This window comes from Chiloscyllium punctatum, unplaced genomic scaffold, assembly GCF_047496795.1.
Source record: "Chiloscyllium punctatum isolate Juve2018m unplaced genomic scaffold, sChiPun1.3 scaffold_54, whole genome shotgun sequence".
Taxonomy (NCBI): domain Eukaryota; kingdom Metazoa; phylum Chordata; class Chondrichthyes; order Orectolobiformes; family Hemiscylliidae; genus Chiloscyllium; species Chiloscyllium punctatum.
Genome location: NW_027309789.1, coordinates 10,315,734 through 10,341,659, shown reverse-complemented (window position 1 = coordinate 10,341,659; position 25,926 = coordinate 10,315,734). Strand labels below are relative to the sequence as shown.

Genomic DNA, 25,926 nt, shown 5'->3' with positions numbered 1-25,926 from the left:
ATGACTCGAGGGTAACGAATGTTGTATTCTGTTTCAACAAGGACTGCAAATAAAAATCTGGGAACTATAGAGCAACAATCCTAACATCTGGAGTACATAAGTTACTTGAGAAAATTCTGGGAGGTAATGTATACATGAATTTGGAAAGGCAGGGTTTGATTAGGAGTAGTCAGCATTGTTTTGTGTGTGGGAGATCATGCCTCACAAATTTGTTAGAGTTCTTTGATAAATTAACCAGGAAGGTTGACGATAACAAGGCATATAACCTTGTCTATATTACTTTCATTCAGGTCTTTCATAATGTCCCACGTGGTAGACTGCTCTGGGAACTTAGATTGCATGGAATCCAGAGGAAGATGGTAATTTGATGCACAATTGTCTTGATGATAGGAAGCAGACTGTAATAGTGGAAGGATGCTCTTCCGACTGGAGGCTTGTGAATCGCGGAAGGCCTCAGGGGTTGGTGCTGGGCCCATTCCTGACTGTTATCTATATTCATGATTTGGATGAGAATGTACAAATCATGATTAGTAAGTTTCCAGATGACACTAAAAGAGTCAGTGAAGATGTTTGGCAGCAGAACCTTAAACATCTGCAGAAGTGGGCTCAGAAATGGAAAGTGGAGTTAAGTATAGAGAAGTGTGTGGTGTTGCATTTTGGAAAGTCAAATCAATGTTGGATTTTCGTGGTGAATGGTAGGGCCTGAAGGAGTGCAGTGAAACAGAGAAACCTTGGGGTTCAAGTGCACGATTCTCTGAAAGTGTAGTCACAGGTAGACAGGGCGTTGAGCCATGTTTTGGACACATTGGTGTTCATCAGTCAGGGTATTGAGTATAGACATTGGAAGCTATGTTGCAGTTGCACGGGACGTTTTTGAGGCTGCACCTTTGGGATTGTGTTCAGTATTGAGCCAAAGTCCACTGTGAGATTCTATTCCAAATCTGCTGCATCTTATGCGCCAGGTTGGGGCATCTCTATGATTTATATCTCTCTGATAATGCCTCAAATTTCCTTGAAATATTCCCTGTCAGTCAAAAGTGCACGTTAATTCTCCGACTGACACGGTCATGAAGGTCAAAGCAATCACACTTTCAGTTAGATCCACAAGTAGCTGCAGGATTGAATTCAGGGCACTGAGTGTACGATGCACGCCCGAAAGGGAGTGCGATTTTTTTAAAAAAATGAAGGTTTGAGGTAAAGTTACTTGGAAAGGTACAATGAAGTCACTGAAATGAATATATTGCACCAACTGCCGAGAATATGTTCCAATGTTTACAGTGAATAGAATTTTTTATTTGGTGTGACTGAAGTGAAATGCAATTGGAGCTGTCACTAATTAGAGTGCCTTGAAACAGAATCCTATTCCTTTGATGTTCTGATCCTGAAGCAGGACTGGGTGATGCTTGTATTTTGTTGGCCTAACTGTGATATATTGACAGGGAAAAGACCAATTGTTCAGAATTGGTCTGTATATTGAGACAGACAGCTGTGATGTCTTGACCGCTAATTTGTTGTGTTCCTCTCTCATGTGACTCCTAGATGTAATCGCATTTCTTTCTTGCAGTGAGAAGACTTTCAGCTGCTCTGGGACCTGTAGGTATAAAAACTCCAAAATCCACTGAGAAATCGTCTTCCAAATCCATTCCATATTTATGACCCAGAGTCCAACATTCTGATCACATCTCTCCCGTTATACTTCAAACTTAATTGTTAAATTTCCTCTTAGTCGGAATTACACTTTCCATCTCTGATTGATTCTTTCATGACGTTAAAAATGCAACCACTACTTCAGATACATTCCACAAATATCGGTAACATTACATCTAGGACTGTCTCTGTACTTCAGTAAGGTTTCAGTACCGAGTAAGTGCGGGGCAATGTGACTTTTTTCAAATAATTCTGTGGAATGGTTTCTGGGAGATTCGTAATTAAGGGCACCACAGGGAACGGAATGCAAGGATTCAGTTGTATTATCGGCAATGACTATTGGGCGGAGGGGTTTGCATATTGATTGCTGTGACTTGTACGTGTAGATTGTTTCAAATATAAGTTGATGGGACACGTCTAACTTTACGGCCCTTGGAATTTGATCCTGCAGAAAGGACTGGGTGATGCTTACATTTTGTCATTCCAATTTTGAGGTAGTGACTGGGATGAGGCCAGGTATTCAGGATTCTTCTCTATATTGAGACTGGTAGATGTCATGTCCTCAGTTGAGTGGTTCTCCTCTGTTCTGTATGTCCGAGACATACTTGCATTATTTTATTGCAGTTCCAAAACTTGTAACAAGTCATGGAACTGTCAGTAAAACAACTCCAAAGTCCTCTGAAATATCGTCTTCCAAACCCGCTTCATCTTCTGCACCAGGGAGCACTCATATTCAGGTGATGCCTCAATTTTGATTTTTAAATCCTCTCTTAGTCAGGCTGGATGTTTTCTGATAGATATTTTCGTGACATTGAAAACAATAACACCTTCTGAAAGGTTTGTCTGTTGCTTATAAGATTTAGCCAAGGACTATGTCCTTCAGTAAGATGTGGACACTGTGCAAAAGGCGTGATATACTCTGACACCGTCTAGCTCTGAATTGTGAAGCGCAGCACATACCACTCTGAACAACAGGCCAAACGTAGAGTTCGGGGACTGCAATCGTGTGACGGGTGTGACAGAGTGACTGAGGGAAGTGCGATGTATGCACTGAGCGAAGTGAAATGTATTAACTGCGGAGAGAGTGATGCATTGATTGAGGGGAGAGTGACGTATGGGCTAAGATAAGACCAGGTTAGTGGTGTTCAGCAGTGTGATGCCGTGACTGACTGTAATTGGAATCAATGAATGAGGGGAGTGAGATGAAGTGACTGAGGACCGTGAACTTGAATAAACTCTGGCGGTGAGATGTAGTGACTGAGAGCAGTGGAACATTGTGACAGAGGAAGATGTCATGTCATTTGAGGGGGAGAGTGGGATGTCGTGACTGAGGTAAATCGGATTAGTGGCTCATCTGTGTAGAATATCATATCAGAAATGGGTTTTACGATGTTATTGAGCATAGTGCCGTTTAGAGATTGAGGGAAACGACAATGCAGTGACTGAATGAATTGCGTGTTTCTGAGTGACAGTAATGTGATTGAATAAGTGAAGTGAATCCGTTGGTACCGAGAGGAATGAAATTTCGTGAATTAATGCAGTGGATTGTAATGACTAAGCAGACTGAGATACAGTGACTGAGACGTGTGGACCTTGTGACTGAGAAAAGTGCGATAGAGTGACTGAGCGAAGTACGATGTCAAGAACTATGCTATAGATCTGAACGCACTTGCACTTCAGAGCGGACAAGGTTTCCTTCCCTGAAAGAGATTAATTAGCCAGTGGGGCGTCATTGGTCCAGCCAGTGAACATGGTTTCGTGGTCATTAATAGATTCTTCATGCCAAATATGTTATTTTGCATCAAATTAAAATTTCATCATCTGCAGTTTGAAGATTTGAAACCAGGTATCCCGAGGATCTGCATTAATAATAGTGAAAATGCTACTGGGCTCTTGCCTCCATGAAATACATGGCACGCTGGGAATTGTTGAGAAATATCTGAATTAAAGAGTTCCATCTTTGATTCATTCTTATACTGTATCTCCCTTCCTTCAGATCCCAACACCACTGAACATGAGAACAACGTGACATATTCAACTCAGAAGCCGACGGGAAGTTCATCATCAAACAAAGCAGTGACGGCAGAAACAGGTACCAGCCAGAGCTGAATCGCTGAAAAGTATTCTTTACACAATCGGAATGAATAAAAGCAGCGTAATGTACCAGAGAGCAGGTGTTTGAGCCGGGACAGAAGCGGTGGATAAAATGGAGTGGGATTTGTATTTTTGTACAAGGCGAGTAACATAGCAGTAATCTGAGATGTAATAACTGAGGGATCACACAGTGAGGCTTTGGGGGTGGAGCAGAGAAATAAGAAGGGGATAGTGACATTACTGGGTTGTATTTTAGTCCCCCAAATAGTCAATGGGAATTAGAGGAACAAATATGCCGGGATATTGGAGAGACTTGCAGGAGCATTTGGAGTGTTGGAGAAGGAGATTTAGATTTTTCTGACACAGACTGGGACTCCCATAGTGTTTAGTGTTAGATGGGGTGGAATTTCTTCAGTGCGTTCAGAAAAACTATTTCAAAATCTGGATATAGAGTTCCGAGTCGGGAAGGGACAAATCTTGACCGACTCTTGGGAAATAAGGCAGGACGGCGTAGCTAAAGTGATAGAGGTGGAACCCTTTGGGATCAGTGACCATCGTTCTATTGACCTTAAACATGTTGATTAAGAAGGACGAAACTGTTCCCCTGAATCAAGTTCTAAATTGGGGCAAGGCGAATTTTGATGGAATTACACAGGATTTTCAGGAGTTTATTCGAGTAGTTTGTTTGTAGGGAAAGGCAAACGGAAGGCCTTTAAAGTGAGATAGTTAGAGTGCAAGATCTATATGTTTCTTTGCAGGTGAAGGGCAAATTTGCAGGAATAAGGAACCTGGAATCCGAGAGATATTGGGCCTTTGACCAGATAAAAAGGAGACATGGCTCAGTTGCAGGCAGCTGGAATCAAGGGAATTCCTAGAAGGATATGGGAGAAACAGGAGTTTACTGAGGGAGGCAATCATGAGGGCGAAAGTGGGCACGAAATAGCCGTGGGTGAGTCGGTTGTGGAGAATCGAAAGAGGTTCCTTAAGTATATTAAAGGAACAAGAATAACTAGATAGATAATAGGACTCCTCGAGGAGCATAGTGGACATGAATATTTGGGAGTGTCGGAGATGGACAACGTCCTCAATGAATACATCTTCTTTATGTTTATGGTGGAGAAAGAGTTTGGAACTGAGCGAATTAGCGGTCATATCTTGGGGACATTCTTTCTCAGCACTGAGGTGATATTGTACGCACGATAATGTGTGAATTCGGATCAAACTACTGGTCCCAACAAAATATATGCAAGAAGAATTCAAGAGACCAGAGAAGAAATTTCGGGGGACCCAGCTGGCAGTCCCAGTCTATGTCAGTCATGGGTGAGGTCAGGGATGACTCGAGGGTAACGAATGTTGTATTCTGTTTCAACAAGGACTGCAAATAAAAATCTGGGAACTATAGAGCAACAATCCTAACATCTGGAGTACATAAGTTACTTGAGAAAATTCTGGGAGGTAATGTATACATGAATTTGGAAAGGCAGGGTTTGATTAGGAGTAGTCAGCATTGTTTTGTGTGTGGGAGATCATGCCTCACAAATTTGTTAGAGTTCTTTGATAAATTAACCAGGAAGGTTGACGATAACAAGGCATATAACCTTGTCTATATTACTTTCATTCAGGTCTTTCATAATGTCCCACGTGGTAGACTGCTCTGGGAACTTAGATTGCATGGAATCCAGAGGAAGATGGTAATTTGATGCACAATTGTCTTGATGATAGGAAGCAGACTGTAATAGTGGAAGGATGCTCTTCCGACTGGAGGCCTGTGAATCGTGGAAGGCCTCAGGGGTTGGTGCTGGGCCCATTCCTGACTTTTATCTATATTCATGATTTGGATGAGAATGTACAAATCATGATTAATAAGTTTCCAGATGACACTAAAAGAGTCAGTGAAGATGTTTGGCAGCAGAACCTTAAACATCTGCAGAAGTGGGCTCAGAAATGGAAAGTGGAGTTAAGTATAGAGAAGTGTGTGGTGTTGCATTTTGGAAAATCAAATCAATGTTGGATTTTCGTGGTGAATGGTAGGGCCTGAAGGAGTGCAGTGAAACAGAGAAACCTTGGGGTTCAAGTGCACGATTCTCTGAAAGTGGAGTCACAGGTAGACAGGGCGTTGAGCCATGTTTTGGACACATTGGTGTTCATCAGTCAGGGTATTGAGTATAGACATTGGAAGCTATGTTGCAGTTGCACGGGACGTTTTTGAGGCTGCACTTTTGGGATTGTGTTCAGTATTGAGCCAAAGTCCACTGTGAGATTCTATTCCAAATCTGCTGCATCTTATGCGCCAGGTTGGGGCATCTCTATGATTTATATCTCTCTGATAATGCCTCAAATTTCCTTGAAATATTCCCTGTCAGTCAAAAGTGCACGTTAATTCTCCGACTGACACGGTCATGAAGGTCAAAGCAATCACACTTTCAGTTAGATCCACAAGTAGCTGCAGGATTGAATTCAGGGCACTGAGTGTACGATGCACGCCCGAAAGGGAGTGCGATTTTTTAAAAAAATGAAGGTTTGAGGTAAAGTTACTTGGAAAGGTACAATGAAGTCACTGAAATGAATATATTGCACCAACTGCCGAGAACATGTTCTAATGTTTACAGTGAATAGAATTTTTTATTTGGTGTGACTGAAGTGAAATGCAATTGGAGCTGTCACTAATTAGAGTGCCTTGAAACAGAATCCTATTCCTTTGATGTTCTGATCCTGAAGCAGGACTGGGTGATGCTTGTATTTTGTTGGCCTAACTGTGATATATTGACAGGGAAAAGACCAATTGTTCAGAATTGGTCTGTATATTGAGACAGACAGCTGTGATGTCTTGACCGCTAATTTGTTGTGTTCCTCTCTCATGTGACTCCTAGATGTAATCGCATTTCTTTCTTGCAGTGAGAAGACTTTCAGCTGCTCTGGGACCTGTAGGTATAAAAACTCCAAAATCCACTGAGAAATCGTCTTCCAAATCCATTCCATATTTATGACCCAGAGTCCAACATTCTGATCACATCTCTCCCGTTATACTTCAAACTTAATTGTTAAATTTCCTCTTAGTCGGAATTACACTTTCCATCTCTGATTGATTCTTTCATGACGTTAAAAATGCAACCACTACTTCAGATACATTCCACAAATATCGGTAACATTACATCTAGGACTGTCTCTGTACTTCAGTAAGGTTTCAGTACCGAGTAAGTGCGGGGCAATGTGACTTTTTTCAAATAATTCTGTGGAATGGTTTCTGGGAGATTCGTAATTAAGGGCACCACAGGGAACGGAATGCAAGGATTCAGTTGTATTATCGGCAATGACTATTGGGCGGAGGGGTTTGCATATTGATTGCTGTGACTTGTACGTGTAGATTGTTTCAAATATAAGTTGATGGCACACGTCTAACTTTACGGCCCTTGGAATTTGATCCTGCAGAAAGGACTGGGTGATGCTTACATTTTGTCATTCCAATTTTGAGGTAGTGACTGGGATGAGGCCAGGTATTCAGGATTCTTCTCTATATTGAGACTGGTAGATGTCATGTCCTCAGTTGAGTGGTTCTCCTCTGTTCTGTATGGCCGAGACATACTTGCATTATTTTATTGCAGTTCCAAAACTTGTAACAAGTCATGGAACTGTCAGTAAAACAACTCCAAAGTCCTCTGAAATATCGTCTTCCAAACCCGCTTCATCTTCTGCACCAGGGAGCACTCATATTCAGGTGATGCCTCAATTTTGATTTTTAAATCCTCTCTTAGTCAGGCTGGATGTTTTCTGATAGATATTTTCGTGACATTGAAAACAATAACACCTTCTGAAAGGTTTGTCTGTTGCTTATAAGATTTAGCCAAGGACTATGTCCTTCAGTAAGATGTGGACACTGTGCAAAAGGCGTGATATACTAGCTCTGAATTGTGAAGCGCAGCACATACCACTCTGAACAACAGGCCAAACGTAGAGTTCGGGGACTGCAATCGTGTGACGGGTGTGACAGAGTGACTGAGGGAAGTGCGATGTATGCACTGAGCGAAGTGAAATGTATTAACTGCGGAGAGAGTGATGCATTGATTGAGGGGAGAGTGACGTATGGGCTAAGATAAGACCAGGTTAGTGGTGTTCAGCAGTGTGATGCCGTGACTGACTGTAATTGGAATCAATGAATGAGGGGAGTGAGATGAAGTGACTGAGGACCGTGAACTTGAATAAACTCTGGCGGTGAGATGTAGTGACTGAGAGCAGTGGAACATTGTGACAGAGGAAGATGTCATGTCATTTGAGGGGGAGAGTGGGATGCAGTGACTGAGGTAAATCGGATTAGTGGCTCATCTGTGTAGAATATCATATCAGAAATGGGTTTTACGATGTTATTGAGCATAGTGCCATTTAGAGATTGATGGAAACGACAATGCAGTGACTGAATGAATTGCGTGTTTCTGAGTGACAGTAATGTGATTGAATAAGTGAAGTGAATCCGTTGGTACCGAGAGGAATGAAATTTCGTGAATTAATGCAGTGGATTGTAATGACTAAGCAGACTGAGATACAGTGACTGAGACGTGTGGACCTTGTGACTGAGAAAAGTGCGATAGAGTGACTGAGCGAAGTAGGATGTCAAGAACTATGCTATAGATCTGAACGCACTTGCACTTCAGAGCGGATCAGGTTTCCTTCCCTGGAAGAGATTAATTAGCCAGTGGGGCGTCATTGGTCCAGCCAGTGAACATGGTTTTGTGGTCATTAATAGATTCTTCATGCCAAATATGTTATTTTGCATCAAATTAAAATTTCATCATCTGCAGTTTGAAGATTTGAAACCAGGTATCCCGAGGATCTGCATTAATAATAGTGAAAATGCTACTGGGCTCTTGCCTCCATGAAATACATGGCACGCTGGGAATTGTTGAGAAATATCTGAATTAAAGAGTTCCATCTTTGATTCATTCTTATACTGTATCTCCCTTCCTTCAGATCCCAACACCACTGAACATGAGAACAACGTGACATATTCAACTCAGAAGCCGACGGGAAGTTCATCATCAAACAAAGCAGTGACGGCAGAAACAGGTACCAGCCAGAGCTGAATCGCTGAAAAGTATTCTTTACACAATCGGAATGAATAAAAGCAGCGTAATGTACCAGAGAGCAGGTGTTTGAGCCGGGACAGAAGCGGTGGATAAAATGGAGTGGGATTTGTATTTTTGTACAAGGCGAGTAACATAGCAGTAATCTGAGATGTAATAACTGAGGGATCACACAGTGAGGCTTTGGGGGTGGAATAGAGAAATAAGAAGGGGATAGTGACATTACTGGGTTGTATTTTAGTCCCCCAAATAGTCAATGGGAATTAGAGGAACAAATATGCCGGGATATTGGAGAGACTTGCAGGAGCATTTGGAGTGTTGGAGAAGGAGATTTTGATTTTTCTGACACAGACTGGGACTCCCATAGTGTTTAGTGTTAGATGGGGTGGAATTTGTTCAGTGCGTTCAGAAAAACTATTTCAAAATCTGGATATAGAGTTCCGACTCGGGAAGGGACAAATCTTGACCGACTCTTGGGAAATAAGGCAGGACGGCGTAACTAAAGTGATAGAGGTGGAACCCTTTGGGATCAGTGACCATCGTTCTATTGACCTTAAAACATATTGATTAAGAAGGACGAAACTGGCCCCCAGAATCAAGTTCGAAATTGGGGCAAGGCGAATTTTGATGGAATTACACAGGATTTTCAGGAGTTTATTTGCAGGGAAAGGCAAGTGGAAGTCCTTTAAAATCGAGCTAGTTAGAGTCTATATGTTTCTTTGAAGGTGAAGGGCAAGATTGGCAGGACTAGGCAACCCTGGACTCCGAGAGATATTGGGGCTTTGACCAGATAAAAAGGAGACATGGCTCAGTTGCAGGCAGCTGGAATCAAGGGAATTCCTAGAAGGGTATAGGGAAAACAGGAGTTTACTGAGGGAGGCAATCATGAGGGCGAAAGTGGGCACGAAATAGCCGTGAGGATTATGGAGAATCCAAAGAGGCTCCTTAGGTATATTAAAGGATTAAGAATAACTAGAGACAGAATATGACTCCTCAAGGCGTGGACATGTATGTTTGGAAATGCCAGAGACAGGCAAGGTCCTCAGTGAATACTTCTCTATTTTTACTGTGGAGAAAGAGTTTGGAACTGGGCGAAATTTGTAGTCATATCTTGGGGACATTCCTTCTCAGCGTAGCGGTGATATTGTATGCACTATAATGTGTGAAGGTGGATAAGTCTTCTGGTCCTGACAAAATATATGCAAGAAGACTTCAAGAGAGCTGAGAAGAAATTGCTAAGAACCCAGCTGATACCTTTTGCATCATCATTAGCCCGGAAGGTGAGGTCCCGGAAGACTCGAAGGTAAAGAATGTCGTACTCTGTTCACATAAGGACGGCAAAGACAAATCTGGGAACTATAGACCAACAATGCTAACATCTGGAGTCGATAAGTTCCTTCAGAAAATTCTGGGAGGTAATGTATACGTGAATTTGGAAAGGCAGGGTTTGATTAGGAGTAGTCATTATTGTTTTGTGTGTGGGAGATCATGCCTCACAAATTTGTTAGAGTTCTTTGATAAATTAACCAGGAAGGTTGACAATGACAAGGCATATAACCTTGTCTATATTACTTTCATTCAGGTCTTTCATAATGTCCCACGTGGTAGACTGCTCTGGGAAGTTAGATTGCATGGAATCCAGAGGAAGATGGCAATTTGATGCACAATTGTCTTGATGATAGGAAGCAGACTGTAATAGTGGAAGGATGCTCTTCCGACTGGAGGCTTGTGAATCGCGGAAGGCCTCAAGGGTTGGTGCTGGGCCCATTCCTGACTGTTATCTATATTCATGATTTGGATGAGAATGTACAAATCATGATTAGTAAGTTTCCAGATGACACTAAAAGAGTCAGTGAGGATGTTTGGCAGCAGAACCTTAAACATCTGCAGAAGTGGGCTCAGAAATGGAAAATGGAGTTAAATATAGAGAAGTGTGTGGTGTTGCATTTTGGAAAATCAAATCAATGTTGGATGTTCGTGGTGAATGGTGAGGAGTGCAGTGAAACAGAGAAACCTTGGGGTTCAAGTGCACGATTCTCTGAAAGTGTAGTCACAGGTAGACAGGGCGTTGAGCCATGTTTTGGACACATTGGTGTTCATCAGTCAGGGTATTGAGTATAGACATTGGACGCTATGTTGCAGTTGCACGGGACGTTTTTGAGGCTGCACCTTTGGGATTGTGTTCAGTATTGAGCCAAAGTCCACTGTGAGATTCTATTCCAAATCTGCTGCATCTTATGCGCCAGGTTGGGGCATCTCTATGATTTATATCTCTCTGATAATGCCTCAAATTTCCTTGAAATATTCCCTCTCAGTCGAAGTACACGTTAATTCTCCGAGTGACACGGTCATGAAGGTCAAAGCAATCACACTTTCAGTTAGATCCACAAGTAGCTGCAGGATTGAATTCAGGGCACTGAGTGTACGATGCACGCCCGAAAGGGAGTGCGATTTCTTTGAACGAAAGTTTGAGGCAAAGTTACTTTGAAAGGTACAATGAAGTCACTGAAATGAATATATTGCACCAACTGCTGAGAATATGTTCTAATGATTACTGGGAATAGAATTTCTTTTTGGTTTGAACTGTGCAGTTTGACTGTTTGAAGTGGAATGCAATTGCAGATGTCGCTAATATTAGTGACTTGAACAGAATCCTATCCCTTTGATGTTGTTATCATACAATATGAATAGGTGATGCTTGCATTTTGTTAGTCTATGATATATTGACAGGGAAAAGAGCAATTGTTCAGGATTGGTCTTTACGTTGGGTCAGACAGCTGTGATGTCTTGACCGCTAATTTGTTGTGTTCCTCGCTCATGTGACTCCTAGATGTAATCGCATTTCTTTCTTGCATTGACAAGACTTTCATCTGCTCTGGAACCTGTAGGTATTAAAAACTCCAAAGTCCACTGAGAAATCGTCTTCCTTATCCATTCCATGTTTGCAACATATAGTCCACCATTCTGATCACATGTCTCCAATTACACAGCATGCAGTGACCCAGTTCGTGGTGTTCAGTAGTCGGAAACAATGAAAGCAGGGAGGGTGATTGAGTGACTGAGGAGAGAGAGTTGGATTAACTGATGCTGTTGAAATATAGTGACGGAGAGCAGTGGAATATTGTGACAGTGGAAGTTGTCATGTCCTTTGAGAAGGAGAGTGGGAGCCGTGACTCAGGTAAATTAGATTAGTTGTTCCTGTGTCCGGCATGTCATGTCTGAAATCAGTTTTACGATGTGACTGAGGGTAGTGCCACTCAGACATTGCGGGAAGCGTTATGCAGTGACTGAGGGATGCAAAATGCTGTGACTGAGGGAATTGGGTGTTTGTGAGTAATGGTAGTGTGATTGAATAACTGAGGCGAGGGGAAGGTGGCGTGTCAATTGAATGGATCAAATGATCACAGCGAATCTGTCGGTTCAGCGGGGGAATCGAATTTCGTGAGCTAATGCAGTGGGATGTAATGACTAAGGAGACAGCGATTCAGTGACTGTCACCTGTGGGACGCTGTGATTGAGGTGAGTGTGATAGAGTGACTGAGCGTAGTGGGATGTCAGTAATGTTCCTGTAGGTCTGATCTCACTTGTGGGAGAGAGCAGATGAGGGTTCCTTCCCAGGAAGTGATTAATTAGCCAGTCGTGTCAGCCTTTTTTCCAGCAAAGGGACATGGTTTCATGGCCATCAGTTGATTCTTCATTACAGATATATTATTTTTCATCGATTTATAATTCTACCATCTGCAGTGTGAAGATTGAAAACAGATCTCTAAAGCATTCGCCGATTCTCTGGATTAATAACTCGGTGAATATACTATTGCATTCTTGCCTCAATGAAATACATGGCACGCTGGGAATCATTGCAAAATTAGATTAGATTACTTACAGTGTGAAAATGTCTGAATTAAAGAGTTCCATCTTTGAATCATTCTTATACTTGTATCTCCATTGATTCAGATCCAAACACCACTGAACATGGGGACGACACGACTTATTCAACTCAGAAACAGACGGAAAGTTCCTCATCAAACAGAGCAGTGACGGCAGGAACAGGTACCAGCCAGAGCTGAATCGCTGAAATGTATTCTTGATGCAATAGCAATTCATACAAGCAGCGTATGGTGACAGGGTACAGGTGGTTCAGGCGGGACAGAAAAGGTGGATAAAATGGAGTGGGATTTGCATTTTTGTGAAGTCAAGTATCACAGCAGTAATCAGAGATGAAATAACTGAGGGATCACCCAGTGAGGTTTTGTGGGTGAAGCTAAGAAGTAAGAAGGGGATGGTGACATTACTGGAGTTGAAATGTGGGTCCCCGAATAGCCAACGGGCCATAGAGGAACAAGTATGCATGGACACTGGGGAGACTTGCAGGAGCAATTGGATTGTTATAGTAGGAGATTTTAAGTCTTACGACATAGACTGGGACTGTCATAGCGATTAGTGCTTAGAGGAGGCGGAATATGTTCAGTGCTGCATCAGGTGGAGAAACTGTATGATTTATATCTTTCTGATAACGCCTCAAATCTCCCTGATATGTTCCCTCTCAGTGGAAAGTGCACATTAACTCTCCAACTCACACTCTCATGAAGTTAAAAGCAATCTCACTTTCAGTTCGATCCACAAAGAGCTGCAGGATTGAATTCAGGGCACTGACTGGAGGATGCACGCCCGAAAGGGAGCGTGATTTTGTTTTTTGAATGAATGTGTGAGGTAAAGTTACTAGGAAGGGTGCAATGAAGTCACCGAAATGAATATGTTGCCTAACTGCCAGAAGTATGATCCAATGACTATTGCGAGAAGGATTTCATTTTGGTGTGACTTGTGAACTTTGATTCTTTGCAGTGGGGTGCAATTGCAGATGTCGTGAATTAGAGTGCCTTAAAACACAATCCTATTCCTTTTGATGTTCTTATTATGCAGCAGGGACTGGGTGATGCTGGGTGATGTTAGCCTATCTGTGATATATTGACAGGGAAAAGACCATCTTTTCAGGATTGAGATGGACAGCTGTAACGTCTTGAGCACTAAATTATTATGCTCTTTTTCATGTGACTCCTAGATATATTTGCATTTCTTTCTTGCAGTGAGGAGACTTCTAACAACTCTGGGACCTGAAGGTATAACATCCCCAAAGTTCACAGAGAAATCGTCTTGCAAATTCATTCCATCTTTTGTAACACATAATCCACCACTCTGATCACATCTCTCCGATTACACTTCCAAATTAATTGCTAAATTGCCTCTTAGTCAGAATTACACTTTCTATCTCCGCTTGATACTTTCATGATGTTAAAAATGCAAACATTACTTCAGATACATCCCACAAATATCTGTAACATTACGTCAAACACTGTCTCTTTTCCTCACGATCATTTCAGTACAGAGTAAGTGCAGGGTATTGTGACTTTTTTCAATGATTTCTGTGGATTGAGGTTTCTGGGAGATTATTAATTCAGGCTTCACAGGGAACAGAATGAAAGGATTCACTGGAATCATCGACTATGAATATTGCATGTTGATTACTGTGACTTGTCCGCGTTGATTGTTTGAAATAGAAGTTAATGGCACATGTCTAACGTTATGAGCCTTGGAATTTGAACGTATCATTTGGATATTGTCATCATGCAGATAGGACTGGGTGATGCTTGCATTTTGTTGTTCTAATTTTGATGAAGTGCCTGGAATTAGGCCAGGTATCCAGGACACTTCTCTGTATTCAGACTGATGTTACCAGGGGTTGGAGGGTCTGAGCTACAGGGAGAGGCTGAACAGGCTGGGGCTGTTTTCCCTGGAGCGTCGGAGGCTGAGGGGTGACCTTATAGAGGTTTACAAAATTATGAGGGACATGGATAGGATAAATAGACAAAGTCTTTTCCCTGAGGGTCAGGGAGTCCAGAACTGGAGGGGCATAGGTTTAGGGTGAAAGGGGAAAAGATAGAAGGGGCAACTTTTTCTTGCAGAGGGTGGTGTGTGTATGGAATGAGCTACCAGAGGAAGTGGTGGAGACTGGTACAATTGTAACATTTAAGAGGCATTTGATTGGGTATATGAATAGGAAGGGTTTGGAGGGTTATGGGCCGGGTGCTGGCAGGTGGGACTAGATTGGGTTGGGATATCTGGGTCAGCATGGACGGGTTGGACCAAAGGGTCTGTTTCCATGTTGTACATCTCTATGACTCTATGGTAGATATTATATCATGCCTGCCATTATGTGGTGCTCCTCTTTTCTGTAACTCCCAGAGATTCTTGCATTCTTTTATTGTAGTTCCAAATTTCCAACAAGTTATGGAACTGCAGGTCAAATAATTCCATCGTCCTCTGAATAATCGTCATCCAAACCGTTGGATCTTCTGCACCAGGGAGTACTCATATTCGGATTATACCCCACATTTGATTTTTAAATCCTCTCTTAGTCGGACTGGATGTTTTCCATTGGGTATTTTTGAGACATTGAAAGCAATATCACCAATAGGTCTGACAGTTGGCTGTAATGTTGTACCAAGGACCTTGTCTGTCCTTCAGTATGTTGGTATGCAGTGTGGAAAAGGTGTGATGTACTCTGATACAATTTATTAGAACAAGAGCTCTGAATTGTAAACCACGGCACATATCACTCAGTAGAACAGGTCTGACTGAGAGTTCACGAACGGCAAACATGTGACTTCTGTGATGGAAATGAAATGTATTGTTCTGAGGGGAGAGTGATGTATTAATTAAGAAGAGAGGTATGCAGTGACTAAGGGAGTGATGTTCAGTAGTGTGAATGAGCGTAGTTGGAAACAATGAATGAAGAGAGGGTGATTGAATGACTGAGGAGAGAGAGAGAGAAGGATTAACTGATGGTGGTGAAATGTAGTGACTGAGAGCACTGGAATATTGTGACAGAGGAAGCTGTCATGTTATTTGAGGTGGAGATTGGGATGTAATGACTGAGGTGTTTAGAATTAGTGGCTCCTGTGTGTAAGATGACATGTCTGAAATTAGTTTTGTGGCGTGATTGAGGATAGTGCCATTTAGAAATTGAAGGAAGTGATTGCAGTGGCTGAGGGATGAAGGAAGCAGTGACAGAGGGAATTGATTGTCCATGAATGATGGTAGTGCGATTGAATAACTGAGATGACCGGAAGATGTGTCAAGCAAATTGATTAAATGACTGTGCCGAATCGATAGGTACTGAGGGGAATACAACTCGTGAGTTATGGCAGTGGGATGTACTAACTGTGCAGACTGCGCTACAGTGTCTGAGATGTGTGGGGACATTTTGACTGAGATGTGTAATAGAGTGACTGAGCAAAGTTGGATGTAGTGACAGACGTGAATGGGATTTGGCAGCTGGGGACAATGTGATTTCGTGACTGAGGTGATATGGATGTAGAGGCTGAGATGTGTAAAATGTAGGGATGAGGTACAGTGGATCGGAGTGACTCAGTGTGAATTGGGACATTGTGACTGAAGCATGTAGTGGCTGCAGACAGTGGGAACGTATTAAATGAGATCCCCACTATGTCTTAACTGGGTGAAGGTGATGGCTATGGTGAGCCTTGTAGTTTCTTGGGAAACTGTGATCCTGTTCTTTCGGAAGGCCATATTTTAAACTGAGGCAGTGTGAATTTTTCACTTTATCAATCTTGTCTGTGACTCAGTGACTGCGATCAGGCTGATTATTCACTAATTGTTCATGTTGAGAACGGCCTTCGTGATTTCCCACACTCCTTGGTATTGCTTCTAGCCATGTGTTTTCATTCTTTCATTGTACTTTCAAATGTTCCAACAACTCGGGGATCTAAAGGTCTAAAAATTCCAAAGACCACTCAGAAATTTTCTTTCAAATCTCCTTCTACAACAGACATTACGACTCCATTGTTGTCTCTCAGATTGTTCCCCAACATTGATCCTTAAGGAAGGAAAGAGAGGTACAGCACAGGAACAGGCCCTTCAGCCTTCCAATCCTTTGCCAATTATCAATCCCTCTCTGAATTAAATAAAAAACAAACCGTCATCCCTTATTTGGTCCGTATTTCTCTATTTCCCTCCAGTCCTTATAACCGTCCAAATGCCTCTGAAATGTCGCCAATGTGACTGCTTCCATAACCTTTTCTGGCCCATCTCCTCCTCCTCTCTGCATCGAAAACTCCTTCGTACATCTCACCATCTCACATTGAGCCTGTGCCCCCCCCCCCCGGCCTTGTAATTGAAACAAAGAACAAAGAAAATTTACAACCCAGGAACAGGCCCTTCGGCCCTCCAAGCCTGAGCTAATCCGAATGTACTGTCTAAACCTGTCGGTCAATTCCAAAGCATCTGTATCCCTCTACTCCCCACCTTCTCATGCATCTGTCCAGACACATCTTGAATGAATCTACCGTGCCTGCCTCTACCACCTCTGCTGGCAACGCGTTCCAACTGCCCACCACCCTCTGTGTGAAGTACTTACTGCGTGTATCCCCCTTAAACGTTCCACCTCTCACTTTGAAAGCGTGACCTCTCGTTCACCCTGGGAAACAGCTTGTCTCTATCAACCTTGTCGATACCGTTCATGATTTTGCAAACCTCAATCAGGTCCCCACTCAATCTCCTTTTTTCTCATGAAAATAAACCTAACCTACTCAACCTCTCTTCATAGCTCGCACCTTCCATACCAGGCAACATCCTCGTAAACCTTCTCTGCACCCTCTCCAAAGCGTCCAAGTCCTTTTGGTACTGTGGCGACCAGAACGGTACTCAGTATTCCAAATGCAGCTGAACTAACGTCCTGTACAATTATAACATGACTTCCCAGCTCTTATCCTCAATACCCTGACCAATGAAGGAAAGAATACTATATACCTTCTTGACCACTCTATCCACCTGTGCAGCAACCTTCAGGGTACAATGGATCTGCACCCCCAGATCTCTCTGCCCATCAACTTTTCCTGAGGCTCTTCCATTCATCATATTATTCGCTCTGGAATTAGTCTTGCCTAAATGCATCACCTCACATTTGTCTGGATTGAAATTCATCTGCCATTTTTCGGCCCAACTCTCCAGTCTATCTATATCCTCCTGTATTGTTTCCCAGTCCCTTATGCTTCCTGCTACTCCACCAATCTTCGTGTCATCTGCAAACTTGCCGATAATACCAACAGTGCCCTTTTCTGGATCACCTATGAATATTACAAAAAACAGTGGCTCCAACACTGACCCTGCAGAACACCACTGGTCATCTTCCTCCATTTCGAGAAACTCCCTCTAGCTACGACACTCTATGCCCTGTTGCTCAACCAGTTCTTTATCCTCCTAGCTGGAAAACCCTGCACACCACGTGACTTAACTTTCTCAATTAGTCTACCATGGGGAACCGTATCAAACGCCATATTAAAATCCATGTATATGACATCAACAGCCCTTCCTTCATTTATCAATTTGGTCACTTTCTCAAAGAACTCTAATACGTTGGTAAGGCACGACCTCCCCCACACAAAACCATGTTGCCTATCACTGATAAGCCCGTTCTTTTGTAAATATAAACAGATCCAATCCCTCAGTACCCTCTCCAGCAACTTTCCCACAACCTGGGAAAGAGCCCATCTGGTCCTGCAGATTTGTCAACATTAATAACCTCTAGCCTACCCAACATCTCTTTCCTACTCATGTCAACGTGATCCAGACTAATCAAACTTCTATCTCTAATCTCAAGATTCATGTTCCTCTCCTCAGTTAATACTGATGCAAAGTAATCATTCAAGAATCTCACCCATTCTCTCAGGTTCGACACACCACCTTCCTTCGTTATTCTTTAGTGAACCAATCCTTTCTCTAGTTACCCACTTGCTTCTGATATAAGAATAAAATGCTTGGGATTCGCCTTAAATTTGTATTTCATGCCCGTTTTTAGAGCGCTTGATTCATCGTTTAAGACCAGTCTTACTCTTTCTATATTCCTCCAGCGCCTGTTCTGGTCTTAGCTGCCCCGATCTTATGGACGCTTCCCTTTTCCGTTTGGCTAGTCATACAATTTTTCCTGTCATCTATGGTTCATGAATCTTGCCCTTCCGATCCTTCAACGGGATATGCCCATCTGACACGATCTTTAACCTATCTTTGAAAGCCTCCCACTTCCCTGCAAATAGCTGTGTTCAAACCACGTTTCAGAGCTCCGGCCTAATTTTGATATAACTGGTCTTGGCCCAGTTTAGTATTCTTCCCTTATGACCACTCTCATTTTTATCTACGAGTATTCTAAAACTTACAGAATTGTGGCCACTGTTCCCAAAGTAATCCCCCACTGAAACTTCTACCATCTGTCCTGGCTCCTTCCCCAGTACCAGGTCCAATATGGCCCCTTCCCTTGTCGGACTACTCTAGAAAACTCTCCTACACCCTTCTTCCAAATTCTATCCCACCCAGACCTCTGACGCTAAGTGTATCCCAGTCAATGTTCAGAAAATTAAAATCTCCCATCACCACTAAATTAATGTCTCTACATCTTTCCACAATCTGTTTACTATTTGTTCTTCTATCTCACGCTCACTGTTGGGAGGGCTGTAATACAGGCCCAACAATGTAATTGCACCCTTCTTATTTCTCAGTTCCACACATAATGCCTCGCTGCCCACTATCTCCACAGTGTCCTCCTTTAGCACAGCCGTGATATCACCCCCTGACCATCAATGCAACTCCACCGTGCCTCCTTTTACTTCCCTCCCTGTCCTGTATGAAGCGTCTATAACCTGGAACATTGAGTTGCCAATCATCATGCCCTTCGTTCAACCAAGTCTCTGTGATTGCAATAACGTCATACTCCCAGGCCTCAATCCAAGCCCTAAGTTCATCTGCCTTATACACTATACTCCTTGCATGGAAGTAGATGCATTTCAGGCCACCAGTTCTTTTGAGCTTATACATTCCCTGGCTACTCTTCCCTTTATGAATGCTGTCTCCATGATTCTTACAGTCTCGAGTTTCCACCTCGCTGCCTAACTTGTTTTCTCTTCTGGTTCCCAGGCCCCTGCCACATTTGTTTATAACCTCCCCAGCAGCAGGAGCAAAAACTCCCCCAAGACATTGGTTCCGGCCTGGTTCAGATGTCCGCCCATTTTATAATAGTCCCACCTTCCCCAGAACCGTTCCCAATGTCCAACAAATCTGGAGCCCTTCAAAGTGGGGGGGGGGAAAAAAACCCTGACTAGTAAATACTCTTTGAATCGAAATTACCTGTTCTTAGTACTGTATAGCAGTCTATCTCGGATAATCACCAGAATTCCATTTGAACGTTTCCTCTGATTTAAGTTTTCATGTGATTAAGAGATGAGAAGTGTCGCGATAAATCCTCAAAAACTTGTGTGATTGAGACTCAGTGCAGATTTCACTAAGAGTTCAAAGAGGGTTAGACGCTGACAACATTGATTTGACCTGGTTTTGTGATTCGTATATCATAGGAACAGACCAGTCAGTTGAAATTTAAAACCTGCATGGGCTTCCTGTTATTCTCCTTCTTCTAGCCCTGATCTTCTGTTCTTTCTCACTCAGGTCCTGAACCAGATTATGCATTGTACTAATTATTTCAGATAATTCATAGCTTTAATGTTTTTATTTTATATTTGTTGTCAAAATGATATTGATAACGTCAATCTACGTTCTCTCCTCTCTCTCGCCTCTTCTTCACCCACTCCATACTGTTAATGTCCTACCTTTTCTCCATTACACTGACACTTGTTCCTGATTACATGATTGTCTAACGACCTGTTGAATGCTTCAACTGAGTTGAAAGTCTTCACTCTTCTCGACGGTTCATCCCAAGTCCTAACTCCTCCTTTTGTCCTTTCTTTGAACTTTTGGAACCATGTTTAAAACAGTGTCCACTAGTTTTACAGCCAGTTAACAGGAGTAAGAGATACACTCCATCTACTTCAACCAAACCCTTTGTGGTTGTAAAAATCTTTACTCATCCTCTTTTGCAGCTTGTCCTGTTCAATGAAGTATATGGAAGGCTCCAGTTTGACAGTGGTTGCCAGGTGTTGGATTCGAAGTCACATCCAGAAGTGATTTACTCGGATCATTTGATCTTGTTGTCTCGTGTCATAACCATCTCGTTTTGTATGGTGTAGATCTCGTTCCTGTATGCATTTAGGAAACATGATAAACATAACTTTACATTGCCCTGTGCAAAGCTCGAACCCTCTGATCCATCACATCTAATTCTCCAACACCCTGTTCCAACATGTCATTTCCCTACTCTGTCAGTATTTCTATTCTCTGTCCATTTTCAAATCTTTTACACACATCATAATCTCAACAGCTCTCCTTCCATTAGTTATTTCCTCAATCCACATCTCATGTGTTTGTCTTTCCTTCCAGAATCAACAAGCCCTGCAACAGAACCAACTACTGAGTGCAAGCAAGCAGACACACCAGGTATCCAAAAGCTTCTGAGAGGAGAAATTCAATTTAATTGTAACAGGCATTAACTTCAGAAATACTCCATCTCTCCCATAATCATTGGTGCTTTGTAATTGAAAGTCTCCATGAGCCTGCTGTACACATGCCCACTCCAACGAGGTGCACTTAAGTCTCCCAATATAACACATAGTTGAAGAATTACTGCAGCACAGCCTTTCGTCCTGTATTGTCTGCACAATTTCTTTGAGAAAAAAAAACAAATCAATCAAGATTCCTCGTAAGTGTTCTACCTGCCACGCTGAATTTTTTTAAATGGATCCCTAACAGTTCCCCAGCAGTGCAGGAAAGTTGCTCTTGAATCGCTTTACTTTCCAAAGCCATCGTTCCCCAACCTACCCTCTTGATTTGCTTCTCGTTCTTTTCCAGTAATTCCACGTTTTCAGTTTGAGACTGTTGCTGCGTGAGATGGAAAAGTGCTCCAGTCCACTTCCCCCGGATCAATACTGTCGACATCCATAATGAATTTGAAAGTGTCTTGATCTTCACCTCTCCAAAAAGAACAGTCCTAAATTAACAAAGTTTTCTATGTTATTGAAGTCCAATTGCAGCAGATCCATTCTTGCGAATCTTTCCCTGTTCCTATCTAATGTCACGGTCTCACTCTGGATGTCCGTCGCCCACAATCGGATGCAATCATCCACTGAAAGATGCCTTACACGGTTTCATAACAACTTCTTTGACCTTCTGCTCTATGCAACCATAAACCAAGTCAAGATAGAATCATAGGCCCCCTACAGTGCAGAAACAGGCCAGTTGGCACAACCATTCCACACCAACCCTCTGCCGAGTATCACACCCATAATCTATTATTCACATTTCCACTGAATAATGCACCTAACCTACACATTCTTGAACAAAGTGGGTAATTACCAAGGCCAGTTCACTTAAACCGGCACATCTTTGGACTGTGGGAGGAAAAGTGACATGTACAGAGGAAACCCACACAGACAGGGGGTGATGATGCAAATCGCAGACAGACCGTCGTCTAGAAGCTGGAATTGAACCTGGCACTCTGGCGTTATACAGTAGTAGTGCTAACCACTGAACCATTGTGCCATGCAACCAAGCACCTATGCCAACCAAAGTATGCGAATCGCTCCTCGCATACTTTATATTTGTGAGCTTGCACACATCATTCTCTGTAATTCTGATACTTGTAAAAATGTTTGTGGAGCCTTACGTTCAGAATATTTCTTAGCTATCAATCATATTCGGGGCTTTGACGTGTTGAAGCTGAGTCCATATCCTCTCAACATTTTAGTAATGCTGGATTTGTCAGAGGAAGAATGCGAACATATCAATGCCCATGTTCAAGTGATGTACGTTGGCAGGAACAAGCTGGACACTCCTGAGAAGCAAACCGACTATCTTGAAAAGGTAAGGGGTTTGTTCTGCTGTTATACCCAGTTACTTCAACCCCTGATTAAATTATCATCGTCAGCATTAACTGATCATCCGCAGTTGCAAATTTTAGCGCATCCTGAGCTGCATCGTCAACATATCCCGTGATGGTTTTGGTAACATGGCACTAATGAGCCTTCACTTTCTGATTCAGTGATGGAACTGTCATTGATGGATTGGGAGACAGTTCCTCATACCGTAACATCTATATGAAGGGATTCCTCAGTCATTGATGGGACAGGAGTTCTCCTTCTTTTAGACAAAATCGATATCAATTGTGAAAGGGGTTTGGTGATATCTCCTGAGTTCATTCTGTCAGTTGCAGTATAACTGCAATCCCTCTTTTTCATACCCGACTCCTCACCGAAAAATTGCATCTCTCCCCAGGTACAGATGATGCTGAAAGATCATCTCCCATGCAAGAATCTGCTGCCAAAACTCGAAAAACTAAAGTGAAAGAGCCCCAGTGACCACTAAAATGGAGAATATTCAGTGGTTGCCTAGTAACTGAGAACTGGATCAATGAATAGGATGTTGTCGGGGTAGGGCATTGGTGGATGGAAAATTTTTTGGTGAAGGTGTTCGTGATACTGTGTGGTGTGTGTGTGATTGTGTTGGTGAGGGTTTTTTTTATGTATTATGTCCGTCAAGATAATTTTCATATACCGTGGAGGGTGGATTATTGTGTTTGTAAACGGGCTTTTAATATTGTGTGAGGTATCGCTTATTGTATTGGTGAAGGGATATGTGATACGGTGTTGGGTGTGCATCTGTCGTGTTCGTTGGAGTATTTCGTATATTAGACTTTTCCAGGGGGAGAAGGAAGATGTGAACAATGTGAAAACTCGGGACCTGCAGGGAAAAACAAAGTCAATCTCGATTCTTCTCTTTTACTTTAAAGGCAACAGGGCAATCACAAGGGGCTCCCCTTCTTAATTCATGCTGCCTTTGGATAATACACAGGAATAGATAGATGTCATTCCAGTCAAAGGACTGTAGAAACAGATTGAAAAGTGGGGTTAATGGTAGATTATTTTAAAAAAGAAACAGTTGTGATTGCACTTAATGCCGTTCTCCAGAGAAAGATTTTCTTGTCCCTTCTTCCAACTCAAACAGGAAGAAACTTTATTCTATTAACAGGTTTGAAGGCGTGAATTTAATGCAAGCATTCCGAGAGTTTTTGTTCTGTAGGGGCTCACTGAGACTATTAGTATGGGAGACTGCAAAGGAGCAAAATTGACATGTCTGCATTTGCACATTGCCAGTGTATTGGAGGAGGTTCAGTCGGGACTAGGGCTTGCCTCATGAAGAATGCAGGATGGCAGTACACACTTAGAAGGAATAACTCTGAATGGAGGCTGCATAAGCCCGAGTTGCTTACTGTGAGCAACCAGGTCAAGCAATATATAGGATTGAGAGAGGCATGGTCGTTGGGGTGATGAGGAAACAGGTGTCTCCCTTCGACTAAGGGATACCAAAAAAATGGGCACATTGTTTTACAGTGAAAGACAGGACAGTCACAGGGGAATTCCTGACAAAAATGAAAACCCGGAAGTGGTGGCATTCTGAAACGCTTTGCCTTGGAGAGTAGTCGACTTTTAGTCCACACTTGCATGAACACTAGTGACATAATTTTCAAAGTTATTGGCCGAGTGCGCAAGTGGGACTCCTCTTGATATGGTATAGCTAAGTTAGCAGAGATTCGATGGATCAAAGTGCCTCTTCTGCATTGTGTTATTCTAAGATTCTATGAAAGAGGTTGGGAGACATGCGACTTTGCACGAGTAAGGACTCATACAAGATCACCAGAGATTGCAACTTATTTGAAGAGTGTCTGGTCGCAGCCGTAACGTAAATGATATTTGAATGGAAAATAAAACAGATTTGAGAGTGAATTAAAAAAAAAACAATATGTTTGTAACAGAGGAACGAACATCAACGCTTGGGCTCATAGACATTAAAATATTATCACAAAAATGTTGCACACAACAGTCACTTGCGAATTTCTCTTCCATTCAGTTCAATGTTTCATTTGTTAAAAGCTGGTCTCTGGAAATGCAAGTAACCTTATCAAAAAAAACCTATTGTGTTAAAAGTTGCTGAGACAATACACGACAAAAAAAGTCTGACAAGTCATTCAGAGGAGCAAGCATAATTAATCAGATATTGTATCGATTTTTAAAATTCTTTCCTCGGCATTATCCTTACCAAAACTGTTCATCAACTTGACAACTTCCTGCTGTACGTTTGAAGATGTCACCCGGATTTGATAAATTAGCTAAATATCGGTCACATTACTCTGCAAATTAAATGAACATTCATCAAGCCATATTGAAGTATCAATTCAAATTTCACAGTTTTAAGAATTTTGGTTTGTTTGTGTATTTCGTTAAGTTTGCTTTAATAAATGAGTGAAGTCTCAACTTCACTTCAGCAACTCACTGTGATTTGGAACTGCATTATTTGGATCTCGTGTAAATTGATTTTGCTAATGCATTTCATAAGTTTTCCCATGGCAGGCTCATTCAGGAAGTAAGAAGAAGGAATGCAAGGAAGCCTGTCCGTGTGGATGGTGAATTCACTGCCCCACAGAACACAAATGGTGGTGGTAGATAGATAATATTCAGGCTGGAACTCAGTAATCGGTAGTGTTACACAGGGATCGGTTCTGGGACCTCTGCCTTTGATGATGTTTTAGAAATAACTTGGACGAGGAAGTGGAAGGGTGGGTGAGTAAGTTTGTCCATGACACGAATGTTGGTGAATCTGTGACCAGTGGGGAGGGTCTTGTTGTAGGTTGCAACGGGACATTGACATGAGGCAGAAATGGGCTGATAAGTGGCAGATGGAGTTTGAACTAGAAAAGTGCGAAGTCCTTCACTTTGGAAGGTTGAATGCGAATGCAGAATGCAGGATCAAAGGCAGGATGCATTGCAGTGTGGAGGAACAGAGGGATCTGGGGATCCATGTGCATAGGTCCTCAAAGTTGCCACCCAAGATGATAGAGTTCGTAAGAAGGCATATGGTGTGCTGGCTTTCGTTCGCAGGGAGATTGTCTTTAAGAGCTGCGAAGCTATGCTGCAACTCGAAAGATTTCTGGTTAGACTGCATTTGTAATGTTGCGTTCAGTTCTGGTCGCCTCATTATAGGAACGATGTGGAAGTTTTCGTGATGGTCCTGGGGAGATTGACCAAGATGCTGCCTGCCTGGAGCGCATGTCTTATGGAGGAAGGTGGATGGCTTTTCTCACTGGAGTGAAGACGGATGAGAG

At 42.4% G+C, this 25,926-nt stretch overlaps 1 protein-coding gene across 1 annotated transcript in view; it reads left to right on the top strand.

Annotated features, from left to right (window-relative positions):
• Positions 1-24,976, top strand: part of LOC140471388 (pancreatic secretory granule membrane major glycoprotein GP2-like) — a 64,664-nt gene extending 39,688 nt beyond the window's left edge. The window contains exons 10-15 of the mRNA XM_072567409.1: positions 3,644-3,739; positions 8,704-8,799; positions 12,771-12,866; positions 21,153-21,209; positions 22,516-22,631; positions 23,043-24,976. Of these exons, the coding sequence (XP_072423510.1) occupies positions 3,644-3,739; positions 8,704-8,799; positions 12,771-12,866; positions 21,153-21,209; positions 22,516-22,631; positions 23,043-23,111 (530 nt within the window). The 3' untranslated portion in view covers positions 23,112-24,976. The remainder of the gene's footprint in view (positions 1-3,643; positions 3,740-8,703; positions 8,800-12,770; positions 12,867-21,152; positions 21,210-22,515; positions 22,632-23,042) is intronic.
• The last annotated feature ends 950 nt before the right edge of the window (positions 24,977-25,926 follow it).